Genomic DNA, 23055 nt, shown 5'->3' with positions numbered 1-23055 from the left:
AATGAGCTATCACTGAATCAGTCTATTAATCGGCCTACTTTTTCCCCTGTCCGCAAACTGACAGTGAAGAGGAAGCTGCATACCTTGGATGTGCATAGGCAACTCAGGCTTTACTTGGATAAGACTAAGGCTATTAGAAAATCTGATCAGTTATTTGTTTCTTTTCATTCTAGATCTGTGGGACTTACTGTATCCAAACAAAATATTTCTTCTTGGATTTCTAAGGTCATTTCCTTTTGTTACACTTTTTCATGGCAAGAGCCTTCCTTTTTCAGGTAAGGCTCATTTTAGTAGAGCTGTGGCTTCTTCGGGTGTTTTTTTTCAAGGTGTTTTCTATTCTTCAGGCAGTTACCTGGAGTTCTGTGCATACCATTACCAAGTATTACAAGTTGGATGGTATCTCTAGAGCTAGGGCAGGTTTTGCTAGTGCCGTTCTTCATGGATTTTTAGGAGGCTCTTCTGCGCCTTCCCTCTCCCAAGTTTCCTCCTGAGCTTTGGCACTCTCCCATCTGTTAAGAATACTGCAGCAATGAATGTAAGGACAGAGTACAGCTGTGTAAAATCTTACCATAACGGTAGATATTCTAGCCTTTGCTGCTGCAGTATTCACTCCCTCCCTCCCTCCAACCCCAAGTCTTTTGTCTTCTTGGATGTACAAGTTACCTCTTAGGCTTCTTGGACCGTGTTCCTACTGCGGCATTCAGTACTGATTATAGTAGGCCTGAACATCACCTTTATGCCCTACTCTATGCAAGAAGCATTTGGGTGACGTTCAGCATACCTTTTAAAAGAAACAAATAGTCTTTAATAGACTGGCTGGATGTTTGGGCTTCCATGGCAGGGAATCCCATCTGTTAAGAATACTGCAGCAGTGAAGGCAAGGACATCTACCGTTATGCTAAGATTTTACACAACTGTACTTTCTTCGGCTTGTTTTCACCTTTGTGTTATTCAAAGCTGATCTGGCAGACAAATAACTAAGTTGCTGAATGAAAATGAAATCCAGCATAATTTCTGAAGCTGGAGTATGCAGAATGCTTGATGCTACTTCTCTTTTCTTTCATTTCAGTGTTTTTCATCATTGGAAGGACAGGTTTTGAATTGTATGTAAATGGTAGTGTAGGCAGTAAGGTAATTACTATCACTGCATGGAACTTCATAGAAGCTCTATAAGGTGTTACAGTCCCCGAAGGCAGTATTTAATACTTCCTAGTTTCAATGCAGGCTACTGCAAATGAAACTCAAAGTCATAATGCTGTTTTGATACACTAGGTGGACCTCAGCCAAAAAATAGATTTTCTCCACTTTGTCAAAAAAGTGAAAATACAGATTGCCAGGATTAATCCACAGACATGCAGTCTTGCAGTTCTGCATGCAGACAAGCAGCAGTGGAATGACAGGTTTTCCTTTGGGGGTTGGTGGCAACTGTTCTGATCCCCTTTTCACTTTGTATTATTAGTAATAGTAGCAATATGCAACTGTATTATCAGAAATGCACACATCATCAGTCATCTTAATTTAGTGTATGTTGCTTAGGGATGTGTGAGTGACAGCATTTGAAATAAAAGAATGACAAAACACTACATCTTCCATGATGAGTGAGCTGCTTCAGGTGTTCAATCTTAATTCACTTGTGCACTTCTATGTATCAGACTGCATGTTATCACATTTTTCTTCTCAGCAAGACTATGCTTTATGATATACTGTCACTATCAAAGTGATTAAATGTGAAATAAATAGGAGGTGTGCTTATGTAAATACTGCCTAGGATAGCAAATCCTGTAAGGCAAGCGCTGTCAGGGCAACACATTCTTGTGTGTGTGTGTGTGTGTGTGTGTGTGTGTGTGTGTGTGTGTGTGTGTGTGTGTGTGTGTGTGCACGCACGCGTGCGTGTGTGTACACATGTGGCTTTTATGCACAAATATAAATATGGTTACAGTTAATTCTATATAAGGCTTACCTGACCTTCAAAGGTCTGACTGATAACTTTCAAGTATACGGCCAACTAATCCTTTATAAAGGATGAACAAAAATCTTTAATCACTTGTTTCTCAACTGTTGGTCAAAATAATGTTTGAAACAATATTCACTTAAAATGAAACATGCAGAGCAAGTTTATGTAATGTAACTACAAACTCTGCATTTAGTAATTTGTGGAAATATGATGTCAAATAAGATGTATCTGCCTAACTAAAATATAAAATATTGTCATCAAATTATCAATGCATATTCTTCTAAATCAAATACATAACCTGAACTTTTTACAAGGATACTGCAGTGGTGGTGCTGCAGTAGCGTTGTCGCCTCACAGTTAGATGTTGCCCGTTCGATTCTCAGAGCGTCTTCTGTGTGGCGACATGCGTGAATGGGCGTTCTTTCGTTGAAGGTTGTGCGTTAGGCCCGGCAAGCCAGCACGTAAAAATCTACTGCCAATCATTAGCGGACCAGAGGTCCGCTGTGGCGACCCCTAACCGGGAAAAGCCGAAAGACACAAACAAACTGCATACTATAATATAAAAAGAAGGAAACTATACAGTTCCGAGCAAGAGGAAAACTAATTCTTCTTGGTAAGATCACAGATAAAAAAAAATTTTGTGACCATGTCTCAGATGAATTTATAATTACAGAACAGGCGGCACAATTCAGATATAATCCCATTTCAACATACTTTCTTTGCTGCCGATAGCTTGCAGCATCAAGAAGGGATTTCCGGGGGAAAGACCGGAAGAGTTTCTGCACCTGCTGTTTCCATGACAACAATCGTTTCTTCTGCGTCTCTGTAAATGCCTAAAAAAGTAAACATATTTTATTCAAAAACCCACAGGCAGTCTAAGAAAGAAATTTAAACAAACCAAATAAGAGCAATGCACTACCTAATATAAGACTTTATGTTGTTTATAATGTATAAAGAGAACAATACAATTTTAACACAAATACCCATTAAAAATGAAAACGAAAATTATGCATTACACCACAAATGTTCATATGTGTCTTGATGGTACACTAACAACAAAGATAAAATATAAAAATTCTATGTCTCAGTCCTTAATAGATGAACTTATACAGTTTCGGAACAGCAGTTAAATAAAAATTAATTAAGATAAAAGGGACTTCACACAAAGATAACTGAATATGTTACCTACTGCTTTTTATGTAAAATGTCTGTTCCACATTTTCATATTGAGAGACAGTACTGTGCACTAAAAAAAGAAGATTTTTACCAGCAGTGGAAATGCACATACTATATTAGGGCATTACAGGTCATTAACATTAGGCCCTATCTCAACATTTCAATGTAAGACTAAAAGTAAAAGTAAAACATTTATCCAAATTCATAAGAGAATACTCAGGAAGCAACTAGTTGTTATCTGAGCATGTAAAACATACTGCCTTAACTCATTCATACTGCATTTGCAATTTGTAGGCAGGACTGAGTACATGTCAACAAGATTTTGTCAGCTAAGAAAGCATACTAGTGTCTGCCATCTAACAGATGGTGAGCAGCCGGTCACCTTATCCATGTTTGTGATAAAACAGAAAATAAAGGCCATATTAATGGTGAGATCAGGTGTTAATTAGCCCTGTCAGGGATAAAAGAGAAAGGCCCAACAGACAGTGACACACCCATATGACTCAAAGCAAAGACTCAGGACTGTTTAGGGAAAGTGGATATTTCCATGCATGATTACATTATAAGAACAAAATACAGTGTGGAAAATTAGGGACAGGTTTATGTCATACCGTGACTATCACCTTATGACTCAGTTTCGCCTATCAGAAGTTAAGGACAAGCAATCAACTGAATAAAACAAAACTGGTTAAAAAGACTCAAGAACCAGTTTTAAAAAGAAAGGTACCAGACTTGTGTCTAAATTTGTCTAAGATTATCTGGCTGTTGTCCCACACAGAATGCTATACTTGGCACCAATTTTAGCATATCACATGCCGTGAAAACCATAATCAGTTTTCCATCAAATGAAAGCAAGACAATTACATGAAGTAATTCTAGGCTTCTTTTTATTACAATAGATAGAGTGGTGGGGTTGCAGATTAGCTGTAAGCCACTAGATTTTTGAAAAAAGATTGTTCTCGAAGATATACTTCTAATAACCTTGACACGCGTCTTTTTTTATCACGACGTAAACTTCAGAATTGAGACCACTGATTTCCATGCAGCATTTCTGCCATCTGCTGGTGAAATAATGTGACAGCTTAGAATAACTGATATATAATAATTTTCTTGCCTTCTTTCTGATTTTTTTCTCTGCCTAAATAAAAAGATAATTGCAGGATACTTCAGGGTGGCAGAAACTTCTGGTCTCATATAATGTGATTCACCAAATAAGCATGGCAAGATACTACTATAATATACACCGCTGTGGCTTAATACAATTATTCTTTAAAAATTTTGTCTGTCTCAAACTTGTTTTCCTGAGATGCCTGCAAAATTGTTAGATTTATTTACCAAGATCGCAACCAGATTCCAAAGTTGCAAGCATTTGTCATGTCATGGTCATTTGCTTCATTTTTTTATAAAGGCATCTGCTCTTGGTTGGAAAGATTATGTGATAATACGTAAGTGCCGATATATATATATATATATATATATATATATATATATATATATATATATATATATATATATATTTTTTTTGTGGGGGGGGGGTCATATGGATGGTCCCTTGCAGCGTATGTGTAATGCTTCAGTTGGCCCATTGCCTGGGATTGCACTTGTACACCTTATTCAGAGCTGTGCTGCTCAGCTGCTGGAGTCAAGTTGCACAACTGAGAAATGTACTCTGTTAACTGTGGTGGGGAAAGAGGGTGAGTGCTGTTGTCTTACAAGTATGAAAAATTAAAGTTGTCAACCTTTATTTCTTACAACTATTTCACGAAGACTGCCATTATACACGTAACTGGAACAAGTGAAAGTTTGCCGTGACAGAAAAGTTAGGGAGGATAGCCCGTTTTAAAAGGAAACCGTTCTCATTCCCATGGTGAGTGCTGTGCATTGGCCAAAACATTCATGTTTTCCATGTAACACCATGACAGTACATAGGGAAGGCAGACTTCGGACACAGAAAGCCCTGCCTTTCCATTTCAGATTGGTTGTTAGCCATGTCTGTGAAACTGCTGTTGTCCGCCACATGACGTTCAGTTATTAGAAACCTTACTGTGTGTATTTGCAGCCAGTGATTTCTTGGGCTAAAGCGAAGCCCTATATGCTGGGACACAACCGATTCTTTTACACTTTTCTGGCTTATTGGTGTTGAATGCATTATCCAACTGAACATGTTTTCTTGCCTTCTTACATTTTACTTTCTTTTTCAACACTTGGGTTTTCAGGGCAAACAAGAAAGAGTGCTGCTTGCTGAAGACCGTGAATTATGGCTGCTCCGAAATGTGCTTGTGTGCTGGTTTTTTGTTTTGAAAGCGTTATGCACTTCAACATATTTTCTTACTTTCTTACCTTTTCTTTTTCTTTGTGAACACTTGGGTTTTCAGGGGAAAAAGAAAAGTGTGGTACTTAGCGAGAACATCGTGAATTATGGCTCCTCCAAACTCTGGTTGCGATAATCCGTAAGTACCATAAAAATATATGGCGCAATTATCAGGAACTGGTATTCAATCTGAATAAAGAATTATATCTTCATAGCAACTCTGAGAAGATCAATAAATTGGCTGCTGTGTGGATGCCACACCAATTCCATCAACTACAGTCCCTCTCCCTGTCCTTATTCTCCTCCCTAACAATCCTTCCCTGCATCATACTGTTACACATTCATACCACTCATCATTCTATTACATATTAATACACACACTCTATAAGTCAGCAAGACCCTCATACACTTGCCAATGCACTTTTCATTATGTTTTCTGGCACCTATAACATCATATCACTCACCACTTCGAACTCTCATACTCAACAATCTACACATATTAAAAAACTTCCATAACTTCTCCAACATTAATTTCCCAGTAACCTCAAACCTATGGCAATCATCTTACATGTACTTATTTAAATACACCTGAATTCAGGCCCTAGTCACCGTAGCAATGATGCTAATTCCACACTATCTAATATCTCTTCCTTATCACAACCACAGCCACACTGTCCCCCTGGCTACCATCTCTTCCAAATCAACCAGGATATCCTAATATTCCCCAGATATACTAGTACTTACTGAAACCTGGCTCCACAAAGAAACTAGGGAAACTCTACCTCCTGAGCACAGCGCTAAAAAAAACAGGTGGATTTGCCAATTTCTACAGAAATACCCCCACCTTTCTTTCTCTTCCCACAACCAATTCCAGCACTCTCTAACCCAGAAACACTTATAATGCTACTCAAAACAAATAAATACATAAAACAATTTAGAAATCATAGGTACATATATTCCACCACGTAACAACACAACCATCATTGAGGAAATGCTATCTCAGACCTCATCCAAAATCACACATTAAACCATCACACTAGGTGATCTAAATATAGACTGTCATATAATAATACACTTTGACAACCCTACTAACACTATACAGTTCTATATTTTTACCCAAATAATTACCCCAACTATATATAAAAAAGCCACAGACAGACAATCTACCCTAGACTGGATTCCAGCATCTTCCCCAGACCTTATCTCTGACTCTGGCACCTCATCTGACAGTATTAGTGACCTCCAACTAATTTATGCTGTCAGAACTTCAAAGACTAAGTCTAATGCACATCTCTTAAGATAGGTAAGAAAACTATCTTCTTTCAAAAAACAGGCCCTTATTAATCCTCTAAAACATATAATTGGGAATATCTTAGGGCTTTTCCAATAGACAATGTGGTAACAGTAATTAACAATGCTGTACTTGACTCCCTAGCCCCAACCAGAACTGAGAATGTTAAATCCAATCCAGTCCTATAGCTGACAATAAAAACTCTGCATAAAATGAGATACAGAGACAGAGCTTGGAAGGCCTGGAAGATGTCCACACAACTCTATAATAGGCAGAATATAGTGATAGGGCTCATAATCTATTTTGGTAGACTAATTTCAGACCAATAATTGGGACATGAACCTTCAGGACCTTTTTAACTATCCATGCCTGGCCAGGTACCTGCCATAAGGGCACTGCACTGAACTTTTCAGGGCTGAGAACAAACACTGAACTACATTAGGTACCACTGTAAAAAGAGTGGTATTAAACAGATTTCTTAACCATTGTTACAAAAAAGGGGGGTTGGGGGGGGGAGCTGCTAACTTAGGTGCTGAGATCCAAACTGTTGGGAGTGGGGTACCCATCTACAAATGCTGAATCTCCAGAAGTGACTATGCTGTATACTATGGCATTTATTTTGAGAGCTATTTGTATGCTACTGGTTCACAAGGAATAGTTCTTACTCCAGTGCTTCTGTAATAGTGGGGAAATTGTGACACCCAGCATGCAGTATGACATGGATGTCTGAAAAGTAAGAAGGTGTCCCAGTACTGAACCTGTTCTAAAATGGAACCTGCTGTCTTAACTGAGAGTTCTGTCCTTTAGCCAGTTTGTAATCTTACCACACCTCTACCTGTGGCTCTTTCACCTTGTTCACAATACCAAGTACAGTGCTGAAGGTCTTTGAAAGCCACATACTGTGTGGAGCATGTAACCCTTGTCCATAGCTTTAACATTTCTGAATAATTTTCCTAAGCTGAACAGACATACTATCATGGGCTCTGTTTTAAGAAATATCAGTATCCTGTACTATGGCCTTACAAATTAGAATAAACTTTTAAATGGCTCTAATGCTAGTTTAACATTATGTTCAGCTTGGGTCTTTCTGGAGGTTAAATTCCAAAACAAAAGGTTTTGTCCACTTTGTTTTCTTTGGATGCTTTCATCACCTATAGGCTAGTTTCATTTAAGCATACTGCATATGCAAGATGGCAGCGCCATATGCAGCAGTGGCCACTTCGGCTCCCGTTGTTTGTCTTATGTTGTCTTATTGTTTTTCCATAGTTGGACCATTTTTTCGAAGTTGCTGGAGGCTGAGTGTGGAGAGAAGGCAGTTGTGGTGTCAGTGGATCGACTGTTCGGGAGGCTGTTCGGGATTAACTCAGGCATCTTGGAGTGGTTGGAGTGGTGGGAATGGCTGGAGTGACTGGCCTAGTCATGGCTGTTCAGGCCTGTATGTAGAGAGGTACGCCGAGAGGGACGGATGGTGGTGCCGGGTGCTGGATGGTGTCAGAGGGTGTTGTGCCAGATTTGAGTGGATTGTGAAAGTGAAACTGGACCGTTGCTGGTGGAGACAAGGTTGGTGTTGGAGTGGATGGTAGATTAAGACTGAAATCATGGAGACTGTGGTCACTGACCTGGACAAGGGCAGATGGTGGAGACCCGACTGTCTGCTGATCCAAACTCTTGAATGCTTTTGTTGGATTGGTGAAACTGGACTGGGATTTGCCAGTGTAGAGATAGAGCTTTGTTTGGCTGGGACTCTGTGTCATGTGTGTGTTTATTGTATATGTGATTTATGAGCTTGTGTTTTTTTGTTGTGATGGTCTGTGTTGTATCATGAGCTTGAAGGAACATAATTTCATTCAGCTGTGCACTTTACGGTTGTACGGTCTGAATGATAATAAAGTTTGCTTACTTACTTAGTTATTGAAGAGTGCCACAGCAGTGGCAGAAACAGCTTCAAACAATGGTACAATGAACACAAGTGTCCACAATATTCCATAGCAGAGGCAACTCCTCATGTTAAAATTAAGAGCAGCAGGAAGTAAAAGAAAAGAAGTTCCATGTGTGTTGTCCATCTCGACCTTTATTCTCAGTGATGGGGGTTTGATCCGATGTGTCTGATCCATCTCAGCCTTTTTGAAAGCTCAAAGTCTTCAGCAAAGCTTGTGAGCATCCTTCCTTACCCATAATGCAGTTCACCAACTTCCTCAGTTCTTGGTTGCCCATCCAGAAAACTGTCATATCCTCAGTCTTTTCTTGCCCCAGATGTCAGAAGACCCTAAAAAGACAAGGCCAAAACCAAAAACTCCAAACATTCCTGCACCAAAAATATGTACAATATATACAAAATTACAAAAGTATAACCTCACCTACACAACTACCCCTAAACACAGAGGGGAAGGAGGGAGGGTAAATTGGACTGCAGCAATGTGGATCCTCGAACATCTACATTTATGGTAGGTACAAAACTGTACTATGTTCTTCATTCCACATTGCTGCAGTCCTAACCATTGGGTAGAATCCCAAAGCAGAGGTAAGGGAGGCTGGCAAATCATAAGGAAGCAGGAGCTGTCAACATGCCTTGCAAAATAGCTGTGGCAAAACCAGCCCTAGATTTAGAGTAGAGAGGAAGGTGATAATGCTTAGAGAAAGTATGCACTGAACTCCAAGTAGCTGCCTCCAAAATATCCTTAGTTGCCACCCCCCCTTAGAAATGCTGTTGAAGTGGCAGTAGCCCTAGTGGAATGAGGCCTAATCCCAGCTGGAATCTCCTTGCCATGATGGGAATAACAAAATGCAATGCAAAACCCAATCCACTTAGAAATAGTTTGTTTTGACACAGGCTTGCCCTGAGAACTCAAAGCAAAAGAAACAAACAACTGCTGAGACTGCCTAAAATCCTTAGTCCTGCTTAAATAATAACGCAATTGCCTGTGTACATCTAAAGTGTGCAAAATCTTTTCCCCCTTAGTTTGGGGATCTGCATAAAAAGTAGGCAAATGAATAGTTTGGTTTAAAGCCACACTAGAAACCACCTTAGGCATAAAGGAAGGATTAGTACGTAATGATACCCTATCCTTATGGAAAATCAAAAAAGGCTCTACCGCCATAAGGGCCTGCAATTCAGAAACCCTTCTTGCAGAAGTAATGGCCAACAAAAAGCAGTCTTCCATGACAAGTATTTCAATTCAGCAGTAGCCAAGAGGCTCAAAAGGTTGTAGAGTAAGTTTCTCCAACACAAAATTGAGATCCCAAGCAGGAGTAGGAGCTCTACGGGGGTCTTATATTCTTTGCCCCTCTAAGAAATTGCTTGAACAAAGGATGCGAAAACAATGGTGGGTCACAATCATAGTGAGCTGAAATTGCTGCAGCATGAATCTTAATGGAAGAGAAAGACAAACCTTTGTCCAATAACTCAGTAAGATATTGAAGAGCCACACTCAAATTAGGCTCAGAAATCTCCAATTTTTGCTGCACTCCAAAATAAAAATCTCTTCCATTTTTCTGCGTACACTTTCCTTGTACTAGGTCTTCTGGCTTCCATAATCACATTTAAAACTTGTTGAGGAAGTTGAGACCTGCTGTGTTTCAAAACAGAATATGCCAGGCTGTTAGATGAAGAGAGTGAAGCTTGACATTGAGCAGGTGACCGTCCCTCTGAGACAACAGGTGTGGAATCAAAGGTAAAGGCCATGGAGGCTTCCTTACCAGACTCCTCAGTAATGGGTACCAGTGTTGCCGAGGCCAATCTGGAGCTATTAAAATCATCCTTGGCTTGTCTTGTCTGACCTTTAGGAGCACCTTTGGGAGAAGAGGCAGAGGTGGAAAGGCATACACATGAAGATTTTTCCAACTGAAAGAAAGAGCATCCACTTTCCAGGCTGTGTGATGAAACCTCTTTGTGCAAAACTTTGGCAGCTTGTGGTTTAGTGGAGAAGCGAACAGATTTATGTCTGGAGTTCCCCATGACACTGTCAATTTCTGAAATACATGAAGATCCAGTTTCCACTCGTGGGGATCCATGATTTGTCTGCTTAACACATCTGCTAAGGAGTTCTGTGCTCCCGGCAGAAACCTTGCCTGAAGAGTTAGTTGCAAGCTGAGCGCAGTCTCCCATAAAATCATTGCTTGCCTGCACAACGGGTAAGAATGTGTTCCCCCTTGTTTGTTGATGTACCACATGACAGTTGTGTTGTCTGTTAGAATCAACACCTGCCCTGGAAGAAGTAACTCCTTGAAAGCCATTAATGCAAACTGGACTGCTAACATCTCCTTCATGTTGATATGTAGATGCTGTAGTCTGGCAGGCCACTTGTCTTGTATCCACTTTCCATTTAGATGAGCTCCCCAAGCAATGTCTGAGGCATCTGTCGTTAGAATCTGACTCGCCTCTGGCCGGGTCACAGAGAGTCCCTTGTTTAGGTGACATTCCTGAGCCCACCACAAAAATTCCTGTTGAATGCAAGGTATTATTTGAATGACAGTGTCCAAATCCTGGCAGTGCTGTGTCCATACATTTTTGAGATACCATTGCAGCTTCCTCATATGCAGTTTGGCATTGGGAAGCACCAGAATACAAGATGCCATGAACCCTAAGGCTTGAAGGACTGTCCTTGCAGTCAGTCCGGACTGAAGAGATAGTTGATGGAAGTAAATGGAAAGATTCTTTTGTTTGTCCGGGGTTAAAAAGGCCATCTGGGCTGCTGTATTCAGTCTCACACCCAGAAAGCACATGTCTTGAGAGGGTACTAGACTGGACTTTATTTCGTTCACAGAATACCCTAGGCATCTTAGCACTGCTATCACATATTCCAAATGCTGTAAAAGGTCTTCCTTTTCTTGAGCCAGAATCAGGCAGTCGTCCAAGTAAGGATAGATTTGAATTCCTTTTAGCCTGAAGTAAGCTATCACTGGAGCCAGAACCTTTGTGAATACTCTGGGCAGTAGATAAGCCAAAGGGCAATGCAGAGAACTGATAATGGGAATTTCCAGCTCGAAAACGTAGATACTTCCTGCAACTCAGTCTGATAGGCACATGAAGGTAAGCCTCCTTGAGATCTAAAGTTACCATCCAGTGATCTTTGCCCAGCAGAGGTAAAAGCTGTTGTAACGCCAACATTTTGAACTTGGGAATGTCCAGATAAGTGTTGAGGATAGATAAATCCAAAATTGGTCTCCACGTGTCCCCTTCTTTGGTACTAGGAACAGGCGAGAATAAAATCCTAGGCCCCTTTCTGGCACAGGGACTGGCTGAATGGCCCCTATTTGGAGTAACAGAGAAATTTGCTTGTGAGCCTCTTTTCTTTGTAGAGGAGGAATGTCTGGCATGCCTTTGAAAGGAGGCAAGGTATGGAAATAAAACCTGTAACCGTGGTGAATGATATCCAGAACCCATCTGTCTTGGGTAATTAAATCCCAATTTTCTTTGAAAAGAGCCAGCCTTCCTCCCAAAGGTGCTGCCAGACGAGAATGTACTGGCAGCTGAAAAGGCAGGTCATTGGGTCTGTTTACGAAAGGACTGACCCCTGCCCTCACCAGAAGTCTGAGCAGGTGAACTCCCTATTCTAGGCCTAAAAGAACCTTGAGCTCTGCCCCTACCACGTCTAGACCTACCCCTAGACTGGGAATCATAAGAAGGATATGTCCATCCCTTAGTAGGCCAATTTCTACTAAACTTCGGAGGCTGCACCTGCAAAAAATCTTTAACAGTTTGCATAGACTTAGCCTTGTCCTCCATTTTCTTTAAAACTGCTTCCACAGGCGAACCAAACAACACGTCAGACTGTAAAGGAGCATCCAAAATCCTTGTCTTAACATGCTCAGCTAAATCCTGATCCCTCAACCAGGCGTGCCTACGAAGAACAGAACCAGTGGCAGCCACCCTCGAGGAGGCCTGCACAGCATCAAAACCACATTGCAGTGAATGCTTACCCACCTGTTCAGACACATGAACTAAATCCTGCAACTCTTTACACTCAATACCTTCCGCCAGAGCATCTACCTTAGACTTCAATTGTGAAAGGAGATAATTTTGATATTTTAACATGTGAAACTGGCAATTCAACGCCCTCATGGCTAAAGTGGAAGAAGTATACACTTTCTTTCCCCATCTATCCAAAGCCCTTGCCTCTTTATCAGGAGGAACAGGATTTTTAACAACAGAAGCCTTAACACCTTTAGGCCCCTGAGAGACAGTTTCCGGGTCTGCCCTAAGACTCTTAAAAAGATACTTGTGAGCTTCAGGCACCCTATAGTACCTATCAGGTTTAACTGGGGCAGGAGGCAAAGAATCAGGGTTTAGGGAAGCCTCTGCCAAACATCTTCCACCACATTCAGAACAGGAGGTATAGCTAAAGGCCTATGCTGGGGTAAAAACAAGAATTCCCTAAGCCTCTTCCTGGAATCAGAGAAATCTTGGCCTTCCCATTTAAAATGCTCCCTCATGGAATGCAGAGTCTCTGAAAATGAAAAATCCTCAGGAGGAGAAGCTGACGGAGTAGAATCATCCACATCAGAATCAGAATAAGGAGGATACTCCTGCAAGTCTTCAGCCGAAGACTCAGAAGCCTCGAACACTGCTCAAAACTCTCAAACTCAGGCTCCACCCTGGGCCTCTTATCAGGAGGGGGCATAGAGCCTCTAATCATAGTAATCAAATCCTCTGCCATTTTAAGCATATGTTTCTTAGGCAAAGATCCTGAAGAGCTAGGAGAAACCCCCACTGAAGTTAAACCTGGCCTGCCTCTCAAAGAAGCCTTGGAAACTATTTGTGAGGCTCTAACCACCTTAGGAAGAGAGGGAAGAACAGCCACCTGAGAAGCCCCTTCAGCCTGGCCTACCTCCTGAGAGGACACATCCTGTAACAGTAAAGTCTCTCCCTGAGACTCTAAAGAAACTCCTGGTAAAACCTCCGGCTCCACAGAGCCTTCTAAAGAACCGACGTCCGGGACTGCCGGTTCTTCCACCCTAGGCTTTGCTGCTTTGTCCTTGCGTTTTTTGGACGAAGCGGGCGTCGGAGCATCTGACGGCATTTTATAATTACAACGCTTCCCAAAAACTAACCTGGCACAGTCTAACCTTCTCTTAATAGTGCGTTTGTTAAATCTAGCACAAGAGCGGCATCCAACAACGTCGTGCTCAGGCCCTAAACAAGGTATACACAAGGTATGGTAATCCCTATGAGGTATCTGTTTCCCACAAGAAATACAGTTATTCACTTTTTCTGACATCCGGTTAAATACTGAGGCAAGAAAAAACCAAAATATTCCCCAACGGGTTACTTAGCCAACTTTGATTCGGTCTGAAACTCCGACTTCAGAAAATTTCAGAACGCCAACCTGCACTCGCAAAACTGCTTCTGCATCGGACCATGCGGCAAAAAAGACTGGGGATATGACGTCGGTCATGCGCATTAGTACCCTGACGTACTGACGTCAGTCTAATGCGCCTTGACCGACGTCAGCCATATACTTTGGTATTCGGGCCGACTGGGACAGCGGACTACCCAATGGTTAGGACTGCAGCAATGTGGAATGAAGAACATCTGGACCGTTGCTGGTGGAGACAAGGTTGGTGTTGGAGTGGATGGTAGATTAAGACTGAAATCATGGAGACTGTGGTCACTGACCTGGACAAGGGCAGATGGTGGAGACCCGACTGTCTGCTGATCCAAACTCTTGAATGCTTTTGTTGGATTGGTGAAACTGGACTGGGATTTGCCAGTGTAGAGATAGAGCTTTGTTTGGCTGGGACTCTGTGTCATGTGTGTGTTTATTGTATATGTGATTTATGAGCTTGTGTTTTTTTGTTGTGATGGTCTGTGTTGTATCATGAGCTTGAAGGAACATAATTTCATTCAGCTGTGCACTTTACGGTTGTACGGTCTGAATGACAATAAAGTTTGCTTACTTACTTAGTTATTGAAGAGTGCCACAGCAGTGGCAGAAACAGCTTCAAACAATGGTACAATGAACACAAGTGTCCACAATATTCCATAGCAGAGGCAACTCCTCATGTTAAAATTAAGAGCAGCAGGAAGTAAAAGAAAAGAAGTTCCATGTGTGTTGTCCATCTCGACCTTTATTCTCAGTGATGGGGGTTTGATCCAATGTGTCTGATCCATCTCAGCCTTTTTGAAAGCTCAAAGTCTTCAGCAAAGCTTGTGAGCATCCTTCCTTACCCATAATGCAGTTCACCAACTTCCTCAGTTCTTGGTTGCCCATCCAGAAAACATAACGTGAGCAAAAACTGTCTTAAATGAAATAATACACACAGGAACTATATTTATTAGTTGGCCAGAGGTAATATTTCTGAGGCTATAGAGATCCATAAATCCAATATCTACCCGGTCTGCCAGGAGTTTTGGAAGGGGGCATGGAGGGTGGGTTGTGAGAATAAAGGTTGAGATAGACAACACACCTGGAACTTTATGGTAAGTACATAACTTCTTTATGTGCTGTTGTCAATCTCACCTTTATTCTCACTGATGGGACCACATCCCAAACAATCTGACACTTGGGTGTCTCAAGCGAGAATATTCCTCAGAACCATAGAACCAAAACAAGCTCTACTCCTGGAGGCCAAATCCAGTTTGTAATAAAAGTATGAGGTTTTGCCCAAGTAGCTGCAGCACAGATATTGTCCCAGGGTAAACTTGCTTGGAAAGCTGCAGATGTAGCTACCAACCTGGTGGATTGTACCTTAACAGGAAAGGGAAGAGTCCTGTTTTTAAAGTTGTAGATGTAGGATATACAAGAAGTGAGCCATCTATATAGGGTAACTTTTGTGACTGGTTGACCTTTTTCTACTTTCAGAACAGGATTTACAGAGTTGATCTGATTTCCTGAATCCTGAAGTTCTGTGTAAGTAAAAGCATAACTGTCTATGTACGTCCAGAAGATGAAAAGAGAATTCACTCTTGTTCTGGTAATTTGGGAAGAAGACTGGCAGCTCAGTAGACTGATTTAGGTTACTTTCTGACACATCCTTTGGAAGAAAGGAAGGATTAGTGCATACAGAAACTTTGTCCTTATGAAAAATAAGGTATGGAGGCTTTGCAGACAAGGCTTTCAACTCTGAAACTCTTCTGGCTGAGGTAATAGCCACTAAAAAGAGTGTTTTCCAAGATAGAAATTTTAGATCACATGTGGCCGAAGGTTCAAAGGGGGGACAAGTGATGTTTGTTAATATAAAATTCAGATCCCAGGGAGGAGTTGGGTTTTGTATGGGGGTCTAATCATCGTTGTTCCCTTCAAAAACGCTTTACAGAGTCTGTGGGACATAATCATACAGCCATTTTCTCCCATGTGAAAATTTTAAATTGCTGCCAGTTGGGCTTTAATACTAGAAGCAGCAGCACCCTCATGAAAAATTTTCTCTAGGAATTCCAGTATAAAATGTATGGATGCAGAAAAGGGAGCTATCTGATTTTCATTCACCCATAATACAAACCCATTCCATTTACTCTTGTACAATGTTCATGAAGAAATTTTATGGAAGGACAACAAAATATGTTTTACTGGTGAGGCGAGAAGAGGAAACGTGACGATCAAGGGAAGTGGAGCAGCCAAGCTGTCAATTTGAGATTATGTAGACTGGGATGTCCCATTCCCGACGGATGCGTCAGAAGGTCTGGAGCTGGGTCCAGAATCCATGGTTCATCGATTCATCCATAAGATGAGGCTGTATGGAGGGGAAACCAGATTTGACGAGGCCAACAGGATGCAATCAGGATTACTGTAGTCTCCAACAAACTTGCTTCATGTATTAACTTGGGAATCAGAGGTAATGGAGGAAAAGCATAGAGGAGTCCCGGAGGCCATTTGTGAGCAAGTGCATCCCTTGGTGACTCCCCCATGGGAGGGATCAGGGCAAAGTAGTTGCTGTATTTGACATTGGTGGGTGATGCAAAGAGATCGCAGCAAGGCTGGCCCCATTTTCGTAAAATCTCTTCCACAACTTTCTGGTTGAGGGACCACTTGTGCGGCCATAATATGACCCTGCTCAATTTGTCTGCAATCACATTGGATTTCGTCAGGATGTGCACTGCAATCAGAAAATGGTTAGAGGTCATTGCCCACTGCCAAACCCTTAGAGCTTCTTGACAAAGGGGAAAATATCTGGCTCTTCCTTTTTTTTTTATATATACCAGACTGCTGACATGTTGTCTGACTGAACTGCTATCACTCCTAGAGGGAGAGTGTCCTGAAATACTTGCAAAATCAAAACCACTGCCCTCATCTCTAGGATGTTTATGTGCAAGTGAGCTTCATGTTCCTGCCGGGTTCCTATTAGATGACCGAAGACGCATTCTATCGAATGTGCCTTGGTCGAACTTAAAACAACAAAAAGGCAAAATAGCAAAGCGACTTTTAAGCAAATTCTTTCCCAAGGAAAGAATTTGTTTGGCTGCTTCCATTACTTTGCTGTTTTCGGCACAGTAGTGCGATCTCTGAGTTGGTATATTTAAGTAGGGGGGATGTGTGGGGGGCGAAGCCCCCCACTTTATGTATTCTTTCAAATTTTTTATTTATTTTTTTTGGAACAGCGATTTTTTTTCCCTTGGAAAAAAATTGCTGTTCTGAGCTTTCGAGATTGTAAGCTTTCGCTTACATAGGGTCAGTTATTCATCTCTCGCTTTTTTAAGCGTTCGATGATATAATATAGACCCTTCCTGCCAGGAAGTCTTCCCAAGATAATGCCCACCCCCCCCCCCATCTGGGAGGTGTCCATGGTCACCTTGGCCTGGGGTTGAGGGGGAATAAAGGGACGGCCTTGAGATACTGAAGGAGAGTAAATCCACCACTCAAGATCTTTCTTGCAGGAGTTGGTTATAAGAATCTTGTGGGACACTGGTAATTCCAGGATTGATCATTGTGTGGAAAGTAACCACTGAAGAATCCTCATATGCAGGCAAGCTAGGGGAATAAGTATGATAGATGCTGCCATCTTTCCCAGAAACTGTAACACTTGTTTTGCAGTGGCTCGCGTTTTCCTGATTAAGAGTTTCACATGTAAGCAGACATCAAGCACTCTGTTGTGAGGGAGTCTTGCTATCAGCGTGGTTGTACTTATCTCTGTTCCTATAAATATTAAGTTTTGAGATGGCTCTAGAGCAGATTAGTCATAATTTATGGTAATGCCTAGGAGCAAAGCTGAAGTGTATAGTTCTTGGCCTGTAGCAGGAGATGCCTGGTTGGGGCGGTTATCCAGATACGGAAACACTCGGAATCTTTGGTGTCTCAGATGAGCTGCCACTACTGCAATGCATTTGGTAAACATCCTGGGGGGCTGTAGTGAGACCAAAGGACAGAACTCGAAACTGGAAGTGACTGGCTCCAAGCTGGAAGTGCAAGGAGCTTCTGGATAGCCTTTCCATTAGGATATGATAGTATGCATCCTGAAGGTCTATAGAGCACATCCAATTGTCTTTTTCCAGGAATGGAAGTGTCGACTGCAGAGTCCCCATCCGGAACTTGATCTTCTTCACTGATTTGTTTAGTTTGTTGAGATCCATGATTGGTCTCCAGTCCCCTGTTTTCTTTGGAACTAAAAGAATCTTGAGTAAGTCCTGGATTCTCTCTGGTCTGCGGGGACTTCTTGGATGACTCTTTTTCTTAGCAACATTTGAATTTCTAATGTTGCTTATTCCTTTTGACTGGGTGGAATGCCTGGAATGGAGAAGTTTAAGGGAGTGGGGAAGGAGAAGGGAATCACATATCCCCTGGATATTATCCCTGCACCCATTTGTCATTTGTTATCTCTTGCCAGGATTTAAGGTGCAGTGGCAATCGCCCACCTCGACTGCCTCCAGGGGCGAACAGTGGGGCACTCCTTCAGGGTTGTTGAAAAGGTCTGCCAAAGAAAGAATCTCTGGAGCCCTGATTCTGCAGGACTCCTCTGCTGCAAGGGTGGCGTCTTCCGATCAGGGCTCCTCTGCTGCGAGGGTGGCGTCTTCCGTTATTGTCCCCCCCCCCCCTGTCTCTAGGAGAACTACCACCTTGTGTGTTCTGGTAAGACCTCTGTGATTTTTATTTTTTGAACCACATTTTCCACTACCTCTCTGACCCTTTGGGAATGTTCTGGTAGGTGTGGAAAAACGTAATCCCACGGCAGACAAGGTCTTACCTTCCTGCTCACACCTGGTCAGTGTTTCTTTAACTTTAGGCCCAAAAAGAGATGAGCCATTGAAGGGAACATTAACAAAGGAAGATTTGAAGGGCTCTGCAAAATCACAAAGACGCATCCAGGCCCATCTCCTAATAGAAATGCCTTAACCTGATGCCCTACTCGCTCCATCTGCTGCATATGAAATGAGTCGAATGAACGAGTTAACAACAGAAGTGTGAGTAGTGAGCTGTGAGTTGACCTTATCTGCAGCCGCATCAGCTACAGCTCCCTGAAAGCTCCTTTAACAGATCCCTCTGAAGTCTGGTGAAATGAGTAAGATTGTTCAGCGACCACAAAGTAAAGGCCACTGAGGAAGAGACGCTTCCCATATATTTCCATACTCCTGGAATCCTTATTAGGAGGATGGATAGAGGACCTGGTCTCTGAAATGTCCTTTTTCGTGGCAGCCACCACAACCATGGCATCAACTGCTACATCTTTTGTTAAGAAAGCTTGATTCTTACAGGCTGTAATATACTTGTCTGGCCTCCTAGGAGTGGGTTCTATGGAATCTGGGGTCTCACAGGGCTTCCTAGAGATTAAGTGAATAAGCTCATCGCAAGGTGGAGTCAACCAAGAGGTTGAAGCGTGAGATCCAAAGTTCTTCAGGTATACCAACTCCTCGGGTGAAGGGGACCAGGACTGCCAGGCACCTCTCTGTTTTAAAATTTCGGGGATTTCTCCAAAGTAGATGTCCCCATGAGGTGACCGAGTGGACCTTACTGCTTCATTGAGGTTGGTACCTGAAGTGATGGATTCCTCTGGGGAGTCTAAATGCTTCCTCTTGCATGATCTCTTCTGAGGGACTTCCTCAGTGGGGTATTCTGGGGACGTTTCGGAAGATGGAGGAGTCCCCTGGGGGCCATCCTGAGGCCTGGGATGTCTGCGGTCTTGTGGATGGGAGTGAGAAGGTAAAGACACCTGCGCCAACGAGGAAGGAAGATACGATGAGGACTGTGCCTGAGAATGTGGGGCAGTCATCACCCTCTTCATAACTTCAAAAGCAGTGCCCCTGCTCTGAGGAACTTCTGGACTCGACAAAAAAGATGATGGGCCCAAAAGAACCTAAGGAGCAGAAGACAGAAGCACCGAAGATGAAGTGTGAGCTGAACCTACCGAGTCGAGGCCCCAAGATGGAGGGTCGGATCCGAGGAGATTCAAGCCAGCTCCGAGGACATGACCGGCAAGTGTCAGCTCCCAGAGGTCTCCTGCTCTGACTGGGCAGAGATGCTTGGGGCAGACACCGGATCCGAGGAACAAGCAGGTCCCAGACGCAATACAAACACCAGCTGGATATTGGTGTCTTCCTGCTCCAAAACCAAAGGATGGATCAGAGGAGGAAGGGGGAAGATGAGTCTGACTTGACTCCTTTGGGTTCAGATCCAAAAGAAACTTGGCCAAGGCAGGTGTCTTGAGAAGCCTATGCACCACCTTATCCACATCTTCATTGGAGAGTCTCCTAGTTGACCTGGTTGACACTGTTGCGGATCTGGATCTAGTCAAGAATGGAGAAGAGAGCCTAGAAGTAAATGACTCCAAGAATGGAGATCGGCTCAGATAACAGTACTCAGGAGTTAATGGGTCTTTTGGAGCCAAGGAGTCAATAGAGGATCTTGGAGCCAAGGATTCTGTCTGCTCTGATGAAGTCCCTACTCCGAAGGTTCCTGTCTGCTCCACAGATACTGTCAGAGCAGACATTTTAGGTTGTTTAACTTTCAGCTTCGACGAGGATTTCAGAGCCGGAGAATACCATTTTCCCATTCTCTCAGACTTATCTGTATTTGGAGAGAAGGATCAACAGATATAGTCTCAGAAAACAGGGTTTTTAATAACCCCTTCAAGATCAACTTATTCTTAAGTGCCCTCTGGTTGAACGCATGGCATATGGAACAGGACTCCTGTAAATGAAGAGGCCCCAAACAGTACACACATAATGTGTGAGAGTCACTGAGGGGCATCTTTTTACTGCACTTCTCACATTTTTTAAACCCTAGGGGTTTTCCTTCTTTTTGAGACATACTGCCAAGAGAATAGTTAGCCAAAACTGAAATACAACACGCTAAGCTAATTCTACATAAAGAGAAAGGACCTCTCTGTTTTTTTTTTTTTTTTTTTTGCGACAACAACAGTAGGGGGGGGGGACAAGTCTTCTAACTTAAATGAACTTAGGTTAGCTGCCCTCTAACTAAAACAGATGGTAATGGGAAAAGGAGAGAAAGAAATAACTAACAAACACTACCTGTAAACGAGGGGAAAGGAAAGGGAACATATCTAACTAAACGGGTGTAACTTAGATGTCCTCAAACTTAAACGGACACTAACAGAAAGAGGAAACTTATACTAAAAGGGGAAGGAATACCCGCTAACTAAAATGGGTGTAAGTTACATGTCCTCTAACTTAATCTGACGCTAACGGAAAGGGGAAAAACTTATTCTCAAAAGGGAAAGCACTAAACTAGTGAAGGAATTAAGGTATAAGTAACTATGAAGATAATAAGAATAAAGGATAACAAAAGAACATCAAAAGTAGTAACAATAGAAAAAACTTAGCCCACAGCTTGCTAGAAGATCGTTCTTGCAGCATGGCACACGAGATCTGAGGAAGCTAAGGAACTGCATTATGGGTAGGGAAGAATGCACACGAGCTTTCCTGAAGACCTCAAGCTTTCGAAAAGACCAAGACGGATCCTACACATCAGATCCAACCCCCATCAGTGAGAATAAAGCCAAGATTGACAATGACACATCTAGATTTATGAAGTAAAGCAGGCTTCCAAAACAAAAGCCAGGAGTGTACGCAATTTTGTACTATAGTCCAGGGCTCCACCGACCATTTAAAGATGTCATTCATATCATTAATATTTCTCATGTCAATCAAAATGCTATTTAAAAATGTACTCAATACACAAAAATATTGCCTCAATACACAGGAAAGGCACCATATTCAATTGCTGCCAATCAGCGATTATCTTTAGGGCTGTGTTCCATCATGTGTTTGGTATTGCTCCACTTTTTAACACTACCAGTGCCGTAGGTTTCCATGAAATGCTTAAGAAAAAAGTGTACTCATTTGAATACACAGTGTGCCTAGTTATAACCTTAAAGCTACTTAACAACATGCTATTACTCAAACGGTTTAACTACTGTATAAAATATACATGTCCAGATTTTTGCCTGTGTGTGCCTCAGAATTTGAGGTTTTCTGGAAATCATCATTGAAGTCAGTAAATAACAGACATTTCACTTAAGTGTGCTTGTGTGGTATAGAAGAAAATTAGCCAGATGTAGCCACTTGGCATTGTGCACATTTATTATTCGACTGCCTGTGCCCTGTTGGATAGGTAATTATGGAACCAGTGTAGGGAGGTATCAGCAAACCACCAGATCAAATCAAATCACTGCCACAATTCCCAGATTTACCTAACCATTTCTCTTTCCAACCAGCCCCTACTGCAACAACAAATAACTTCTTCTAAAACTGAAACCTGCCAGATCTGTACCTGACAACTTCCCAAGTGAGTACCTTAAAATGGCAGCTGATGCCATTACCTACCTCATCTGAATTCTGATAAATCAGTCCATCTCTGAAAATGTCCCATTCATATGGAAAAAATGTTTTATACTACCCCTGCACAAAGAAGGCATCTCAATGGATCTTTCTAATTATAGTCCAATAGCCATTCTATCCCACATATCTAAGATACTGAAGAAATACATACATACTCAGTGTCTTAATTACTTATCAGAAAATCAACTACTCTACCCTATCCAGCATGGCTTTAGGCCTTACCATAGTTCTACTACTGCTCTGCTTCACTTCATTTATACTATAAACACACAAAGAAATGACGATAATTTAATATCTACACTTTTCTTAGACTTATCTAAAGTCTTTGACACCATATCCCATGAAAAACTCTTACTCCAACTCTCTAATACTGGACTAGCAAATACCTCCCTATTCTGGTTCCACAATTACCTATCCAACAGGGCAGAGGTAGTCAAATGCAAGCATGATGCCTCTAACTTTCCTCGCACTAAAATAAGAGCTCCACAAAGCTCTATATTAAGTCCCCATACTCTTTAACCTCTTTATTAAAGATCATCATTCTTCCAGCAAATAAGCCACTACAGTGCAACACACTGATGACTCTACCCTGATCTATT

General features: G+C 42.0%; 1 protein-coding gene across 1 annotated transcript in view; it reads right to left on the bottom strand.

Moving 5' to 3' along the window:
* The window catches only part of SAMD4A (sterile alpha motif domain containing 4A), a 2460818-nt gene that overhangs the window by 379212 nt on the left and 2058551 nt on the right, over positions 1-23055 (bottom strand). The window contains exon 8 of the mRNA XM_044073568.1: positions 2669-2787. Within this exon, the coding sequence (XP_043929503.1) occupies positions 2669-2787 (119 nt within the window). The remainder of the gene's footprint in view (positions 1-2668; positions 2788-23055) is intronic.

This window comes from Protopterus annectens, chromosome 6.part0 (genome assembly GCF_019279795.1).
Source record: "Protopterus annectens isolate FY-2018-M chromosome 6.part0, PAN1.0, whole genome shotgun sequence".
NCBI classification, from domain to species: domain Eukaryota; kingdom Metazoa; phylum Chordata; order Ceratodontiformes; family Protopteridae; genus Protopterus; species Protopterus annectens.
This window is presented reverse-complemented; position numbering and strand designations above follow the sequence as displayed.